The following is an 8,086-nucleotide window of genomic DNA, read 5'->3' as shown; positions in this document are numbered from 1 at the left end:
GTTCCACACGGAGCGCGGCGGCCCGGGGCGGGGTCGGGGTCAGGGCGGGCCGGCGGGGCGGCGGTTGGGCGGCCGGGGCGGCGCTGACGCGAGGCCCGCCCGCCCGCGCGGCCGGGGAGGCGGGACGGGGCGGGGCGCCCGCTGCTTCCCGGCCGCAGCCATGGCCGACGAGACCCCCAGGAAAGGCGCCCTGTCGGCGCTCGTCGGGCACACCAACGGCCTCACCAAACCCGCGTCCCTCGCCGCGGCCGCCGTCTCCTCCAAGCCCGGCGGCGGCGGCGGCGGCGGCGGCGGCGGCTCCAAGAAACTAGTGATCAAGAATTTCCGAGGTGGGTGCGGGGCGGGCGGCCGGGGCGGGGTCCGCGCCCCCGCCGCCGGAAGTGCCCGTCCTGGGGGCGGCGGCGAGCCGGGGCCCCGGGGAGCGGCGGGGAGCGGGGGTCTCGGGGAGGGGGCTCCGCGGCCGCCGGAAGTGCCCGTCCGGGGCAGCGGGGTTCCCGGGAGCCGGGATCGCGGGCCGCCGGAAGTGCCCGTCCCGGGGAGCGGCGGGGAGCGGCCGCCGGAAGTGCCGGCCCGCGGGGAGCAGCGGGGGCCCTCGGGCCTCCGGGGGCGGCGGGCGGCGCGGCCGGAGCAGCCCCGAGCTCGCCGTGCGGTCCCCGTCCCCCCGCGGTCCCCGCCCTGCGGTGGCCGGTGCCGCGCGCACGGCGGCGAGGGCGGCTGGCCGGGCCGGCTTGTGCGTGCGTTTGCCTGCCCTCCGTACTGGGCGTATTCAGCGACCGTGGTCCGGCGGCGGAGTCTGTAACCCGAGACGGCGATAAACACAACGCTTGTCTGGGAAAACCTCATTTCTGTGTTCCTTGCCTGTGTGCCTTTTACGTGCCCTTTGTGGAGTGTGTCTTAAAGCAGGTCTGATTTCGCGCGGCTCCTCTTCCTCACCGATGCTCTCTGGATCCGCAGACAGACCCAAGTTGCCCGATAACTACACTCAGGACACCTGGCAGAAGCTTCACGAGGCGGTGAAAGCCATACAAAGTAGCACCTCCATCAGATACAACCTGGAAGAGCTCTACCAGGTGAGGCTCCGCCCCCATGGCGGAAGGCGGACCTTGGGGGCCTTCGCCTTGGGACCAGAACCTCGGGACTGGAGGGCCGGTCCCTTGTACCGCTCGCTCGCTTGGGTGCCTGGACTCCGGTGGAGGGTGAGGCCGACGTGGTTGGTGTGGTCCTCGGTGTTGTTTCAGACTCGATAATGAAGAGTGTCCTAAAAATACGAGACTTGCCACCTGCGAGAGCAGTAGGGGTCCTGCGACAGCCTGTCCCCCAAGTCATTGAGTGTTTCTGTTTTCTGGTGGTTGTGGGATTTTCATTTTCGGGCTCATGCTGTCGGGAAACATTTATTTAAAGTTATCTCATTACAAGAGAAAGATAACATTGCTAGTAGCCACATGACTCTCATCGTTTTCCAAACGATGCAACAAATTACTATTACAATTACATTGTGTCATGTACGACACTTATTACGGTTTTACTTGTTAACATAGGTTTTCGCTCTTCATTTTGTTTTGTGATTATTGCAGTTAAGATATGCAGACAGATTTTGTTTTGTTTAATTTAAAGATGTTCCATTTCTAACATAAATGGTCAAAAGTGAATATTACTTTGCGTATTCTGTTTATCAGCAGACTGGCTCTTCCTGATCTTATTTTTTAAGAATAGCATTCGTTAACTAGTCTATCACCTATATTTTAGGTAACAATATGATACCACAATTTCTATGAAGAGACTTGAAGTAAAAATTTTTTGTTTGCCTAAAAGTGTTTGTTATAAAAATTGTGGAGATTACAAAAAAGTACAAAGGGGAAAATTAAAACCACCTATACTCCCACCATCCAAGGAAGACCACTATTGACAGTTTGATGGACATACATCCCCTCTTTGCATTAACTTTGTGTGAGTTTATTATGTTTTTTGATCAACTTTTTAAGGTAGAACTTACATATAACATGTACTTCAATAAGTTTTATACTGAGGTATAAACAACCATCACCACAATAAAATATAGAAGTCTGTTCCTCTCCCCTGACCACCGATGTCCTTTCTGTTGGTTCTAGAGTCTCATCAGTGGAACCCATATCCTGCAGTTGTTTGTACCTGGCGTCTTTCGCTCAGGCCTACTGTGTGACAGTAATTTGTTTGTTGCTGGGGAGAATGGGTGCCACCTTTCACCAGGGTAAGGGACATTTGGGTTTCCAGTTAGGGGTTGTTATGAATCAAGCTGTTACGAATGTTAACGCCTAAGTCTCATGTGGAAACATGTTCCATCCCTCTTGGATGGAAATATCTAGAAGTAGAGTCTCAGAGTCATAAGGGAAGTGTGTATTTAACTTTTTAGGACATTTTCTGTTTTCAAAATGGCTATACCATTTTCTATCCGTACCAGCAGTGTGTGAGAGCTCCAGTTTTTCTATGTTCTTGCTAACACTTGGTATTATCAGATTTTTTTTTTTTAATTTTAGCCACTTGAGTGCATGTGTAGTGGTCCTCTGTATTTCCATATGAATTTTAGACTCTGCCATTTTCCACAGAAATGTCGATTAGGGTTGTGTCAAATTCTTGATCAGTGTGAGGAACGTTGATGTCTTGATGGTACCACGCCTACCAACTGATCACAAGGCACAGCTCTGTTTAGTCTTCTTTGATTTTTACTTATTTCTAGTTCCAGTGTATAAGTCTTGTACATCTTCTGTGAAATTTACTCATAAGCGTTTGATATTTTTGGTGGTGTTATAAGTGGTAGTATAACTTTTAGTCTCTGGTTTATGCTAGTATGTAGAAGTAGGGTTATTTACGTACCGCTCTAGTGTGCTCTCTTGCTAACCTCACTTCTAGTAGCTTTTTGTAGATTCCATCAGATTTTCTACATAGACAGTCATGTTGCCTATGAACAGAGATGGTTTCACATCTTCCTTTCTAATCGGCATGCCTTTTATTTCTTTCTCTTACCTCCATGCCCTGTTCAGAACCTTCAGAATGATGGTGAGTAGAAGTGGTTAAAAGCAGACGCCCTTGTTTGGCGGCTGTTCCTTGTGGGAAGAGCCTTCAGTCTTTTGTCATTGAGTATGGTGTTAGGTGTGGTTTTCTCAAAAATACCCATTGTCAGGTTGAGGGAGCTCCTTTCCTAGTTTGCTGAGAAATTACCAGAAGTACCTGTTGGATTTTGATGAATTCTTCTGTGACTGTTGAGATGATCGTAAGACTCTTGTTTTTTTGATTGACTTTTCAGATGGTAAGACCATCCTGCAGACGTCGGATAAATCTGACTTGGTAGTGGTGTATTTTTTTGTATATATTGTTGGATTTATTTTGCTAATATTTCATTAGTTTTTGCATCTGTGATCACAGAAGATAGTGCTTTGTTGTTTTCTTGTACTATATTTGTCTGCATTTGGCTTCAGAGTTGCAAATATTCCCTCCTTTTCATTTTCTATAATATTTTGTATAGAACTGGTATTTTTTCCTTAAATGTTTGAGAGAATTCCTAGTGAATCGTTAACGTCGGTTGTCTTAGTGGGGAGCTCGTAAACTACACATTTCTTTAGTGGCTATAGAACTATTCAGGTCACTCGTGTCTTCAGGGTCACTAATCTTCTGCAACGTCTAATCTGCCAGGACTGCCATCTGGTGAAATTTTTGTCTCGTGCACTGGTTTTCTCTCCAGGTGCTCAGTTTGAATCTTTTCTGTACCTTCCCTGTCGCTATGTAACTTCTAAACACGGAGAATAGACTTAGAAAAGCTGTTTTAGTGTCAATTCCAGGCCACTTTTGACTGCTTTTCCTCCCCACTAAGGGTTGTGTTTTTCTTCTTTTTTGCATGTCGGGTAATCTTTGACTGTCAGACATTGTGAATTTTCATTAGTGTGATTATTTTTGTATCTCCATAAATATTCTTAGCTTCACTGCAGACCTATTAAATTATTTGGAAGCAGTTTGATCTTTTAAAGTCTTACTACTAAGATTTGCTAGGCAGGACTAGAGCAGTATTTTGTCCAAGGCTAATTGCCCCGTGGCTGGGCAAAACCTTCCTGGATGAGTACTCAGTGCCTAGTATTTTGTGATTTTCCACTCTGGCATGTGGAGGGAGGTGCTATTCCAGGTCCCGTCTGGGTACCGGACACTGTTGTCTCTAAACTTCACAGTTTCCTCACACAGAGGTCCTGGTCAGTGCTCTGCTGAATCCTCGAGGGAGACACTTGAGGTCTCCTCGCTCATCTCCAAGCTCCTCTCTGGCCGGATCTCTTCCCTCTGGGCCTTCGTCTTGGAGACTGAAGCCTCAGCTCACGGCCCCTGCTCCGCAGCCTGGAAACAGGGATGTAGGAAGTCAGAGCGTTGGGGTTTGTTTCCCACCTCCCAGAGATGACTGTCTGTCATAGGCCAATGTGCCGTGCTTTGAAAGCTGGTGTTTCATTTTTGTTTTGTTTTGTTTGAGAGAGAGGGCAGGGCGGTGGCGGAATGGGGCAAAGGGAGAGGGAGGGAGAGAGAGGGAGAGAATCTTAAGCAAAGCAGACTCCACGCCCAGCACAGAGCCCAACACTGGGCTCGATCTCACAACCCTGAGGTCATGACCTGAGCTGAAATCAAGAGTTGAACTCTTAACTGACTGAGCCACACAGGTGCCCCTCATATAGTTTGTTCGGTTTTTGGTAAATTCAGGCAGAAGGTAGCCTAGTCTCTTTATTTCATCTTGACCAGAAGTAGGAGTCCTGTCAAATGTCTAAACTCATAGGTTTTTAGTTTAATAAAATATTATACCTTGCAGGTAGGGCTGCTTATTTCTCTTTTCCTGGAGATTTGACTATCTGGTATCGATTACCCCCATCATTTTTCTTGGTAGAATGATCTTGCCGTACCTTTTACCCAGAAGGATGTGTCGTGATGGTCACCATAGATACTGTAAATGCCCTGGGTGTCCATGTGTATGTCTTGAGACCCTGAGGGCTAGAGGTGCTTACCCCCCAAATGGGATTATACATTCTAGGAGGCACCGCAAGAGAGCCCGCTGGGGATCAGTTGATTGACTTACAAAGAGGCGTGGGCACAGGCAGGCTCCTGGCCACTCACAGAGATGTTCCCCGGGGAGTTCAAGTACAGGGCTATGGAATGAGCTGCTCAGATCTTTTGGAAGCATATGGGACAGAAATAGTAAGTGACGTCATTGTGTAGTTATTGACCGCTTGTATTATCCTGATCTGTGATAAAGTAGGCAGTGCATTTGACCTGTTGTTTCGAAATAAAGTCTGTTTTTGCTGAGGTGGTGTGGTATATACTTTGCCAAAGAATCTTATGTGAAAGTAACCATTCTTACCAAAGTATGAAAGTTATTTTGGGTTTTGTTTTGTTTTGTTTTGTTTTGTTTGAGGAAATTTTCAGGATATTTTGATGTTGATTAGTTTTCCCAAAGTGGGGTCTCTTACCTCCCCATCAGGGTATCCCTTACCCAGATAGACCCTGTAGGAGGCCTACCTGGAAGCCCGTGTGTCTGCTATAGTCTGCCTGTTGTTTCCCTATCACTCTGTTCAGTGAAGAGGGAGGTTCAAAGTGTGGTGATGGGAAAGTCTTCACAAACATACACATGCACCGTCCGCAGTCACTTCCCTCCTGCAGTGCTGGGAGGAGAATATTTTGAATGCATAGATCTTTTCAGTCTGTTTTTAAAGACCTGAGTTTAGACCTGTAATTACTACCTGCGGAAGAAAGTTTATCTTGTGTGTCTCCAGTCTATATGTTTTAGTCCTGTTTGTCAGCGTAATGAAACAACAGAAAACTGAAGACTGCATTTTCAAGAAGGGTTTCAGAGAAGAGCTAATGTTGATTTCAGGCAGTTTTGATGCCCAGAAACAGCCATCATGGGGGACTTGCTGTTCTGAGGAAGGCTGTGCTGTCTCGAGTCGAACTGATGTCTCTGAAATTCTCCTGCCTGGTGATAATTTACTGAAGGAAAATGTGGACTTAGGTATTGAATGCATTAATAGAATGGCTCAAATGGATGAGACAGAGTGAAAAGGACTGGTTAGTAGACATATATAAACACATTATTTGATGGACCAATTTGAGAAAGTAACAAATTAACAGTGAACTCAATACATAAGTTCTTCAAAAACAGGAGAATCTGCAAACTCAAATCTATTTGGCTTAATAAAAAGGATTTCATAGGGGCGCCTGGGTGGCTCGAGCGTTAAGCGTCTCTGCCTTCAGCTCACGTCATGATCCCAGGGTCCTGGGATCGAGTCCCACATCAGGCTCCCTGCTCAGTGGGAAGCCTGCTTCTCCCTCTCCCTCTGCTGCTCCCCCTGCTTGTGCTCGCACTCTCTCTGTATCAGATAAATTTTTAAAAAAGAAAGAAAGGATTTCATAAATCAGTGGTGTCAGCACTCAACAGGGTCAGTCGTTTCTGGAGGTGGCTTACGTCTAACACCTGGGACGGGGAGTTTGCTGTGCAGTCAGAGCTGGTAAATATGGCCACACTGGTACTGGTTTTCCTGGAAGCCCTTGTTCTATGGCATTCCCTCTCCTAGTTTATCCACTCAGATCTGAGTTCTGATTGAATTTTTACGTTCTTTACTCATTTCTTATGGGTAGGAATCTGGTGGCGTAGAGCCCCCATCGGTGCCTTCTTCCCAAGTGGTGAGCTCATCACCTTTCAGTGGGCCTGCCATTGAGTAGGGTCCATCTTCAAGACTGGTTATTGCTTAACGGGGGGCTAACGCTGCCGCCTTCCACCCTGAGCCGCGCACATGTGCGCGAGTGTGTGTGTGTGTGTGTGTGTGTGTGTGTGTGTGCGTGTGCGTGCACGCGCGCGCGAGTGAGTGTGTGTGTGTGTGTGTGTCAGTCAGAAGAGCGATGTGCCGGTCTCTGTGAAGTCTCTGTGAAGTGGGTTCTGAGGTAGGCCCCAGCCAGTGCACCTTTCTTTATAGGGCTTGGCCCGGAGTGTGATTTTCCCCAGAGCGGAGGGTTAGTTCTCATTTTCCCTTCATCTACATAAATAGTTCTTGGTGCCAGCCTGCTTTTCTTTATCATTTCTCACACTATGGCACCTTTTACTCTTTTGTCTCTCTAATCTTAGCTTTGGCCCTTAAGGCCTTTACGTGAAACATCATCTTCCAGAACCAGGTACCCTCATTTCATGGACGCTGTGCGTCCCACAGCTCACTTTAACACCATGTTGGGTATTCCGCCCCCAGGGGACAAGTGCACTCAGCGCTGAGGGCTTGGCCTTGCAAATAAACAGGCATTTGATGCTGCTGTGCTCGGCTGTCCTAACACAGACAACAGCCTGGAGGGCTTGGGTGTGGAGGCCTGACAGACTTAGATTAGAGAGCCGAGCTGTGGGCGGTTCAGACAAGCAGTTTCCACCGGCTAAGTGGGAGCAAGGAAAACGCCTTTATCCTGACACAGGTGCTGCTTGCCCACCTCTAATCATTGGATTAGTTAAATTCCTCTTCTCTGTTAGGACTCTTGAAAATAGGAGTGGTGAGTGGCGAATGTGAAAGGCACCTTCCCTGTGCAGGTCAGATTCAGTACTTTATAGTACAGGGAAGGCATTTCTAAGTCCCAGAGTACTACTTAAAGCTCGCAAACTTACTTTGGGGCGGGGGGCTTCTATGTGGTGGAGCTCCCGTAACACGGAGAAGTTGGCCAGGGCCCTGAGAGAGCGGGGCCGCCCCTCTGTGTGGTGCTTGTAATATGAAGACGCCGGCAGTGACTCAGCAAAGACTCGAAGAACGGGCAGCACCCACAGCAAACCTGGCTCCTCTGGGTTTGCCTGGTGGTTGTAAGAGGCCCCCAAATTCTCAGTTTTAAATACAAAATAAATCTGTGTGCTTCGGGCAAACAGTATGTCCAAATAGGATGAGAAGCAGGGTTCTAAAATCAACAGTGACAGCATGTCACAACTGGGGAAGGATTGTTTTTAGGACATTGACTCCGCTTCAGGAGTTAGAGCATTCAAAGTGGTTCCTTCAGTGAGATGGTGTTCTATGAAGAACATACTAAGCTTATCTTGATTTTTACCAAAGAAGATAGTTTTCTTTGT

General features: G+C 48.1%; 1 protein-coding gene across 1 annotated transcript in view; it reads left to right on the top strand.

The window, feature by feature from the left end:
- The first annotated feature begins 31 nt into the window (after nt 1-31).
- The window catches only part of CUL4A (cullin 4A), a 42,949-nt gene continuing 34,894 nt past the window's right edge, over nt 32-8,086 (top strand). The window contains exons 1-2 of the mRNA XM_027590542.2: nt 32-329; nt 955-1,070. Coding sequence (XP_027446343.2) covers nt 161-329; nt 955-1,070 — 285 coding nt within the window. The 5' untranslated portion in view covers nt 32-160. The remainder of the gene's footprint in view (nt 330-954; nt 1,071-8,086) is intronic.

This window comes from Zalophus californianus, chromosome 3 (genome assembly GCF_009762305.2).
Source record: "Zalophus californianus isolate mZalCal1 chromosome 3, mZalCal1.pri.v2, whole genome shotgun sequence".
Lineage (NCBI taxonomy): Eukaryota > Metazoa > Chordata > Mammalia > Carnivora > Otariidae > Zalophus > Zalophus californianus.
The sequence above is the reverse complement of the archived record's forward strand: the minus strand, read 5'-3'. Positions and strand labels throughout refer to the sequence as shown.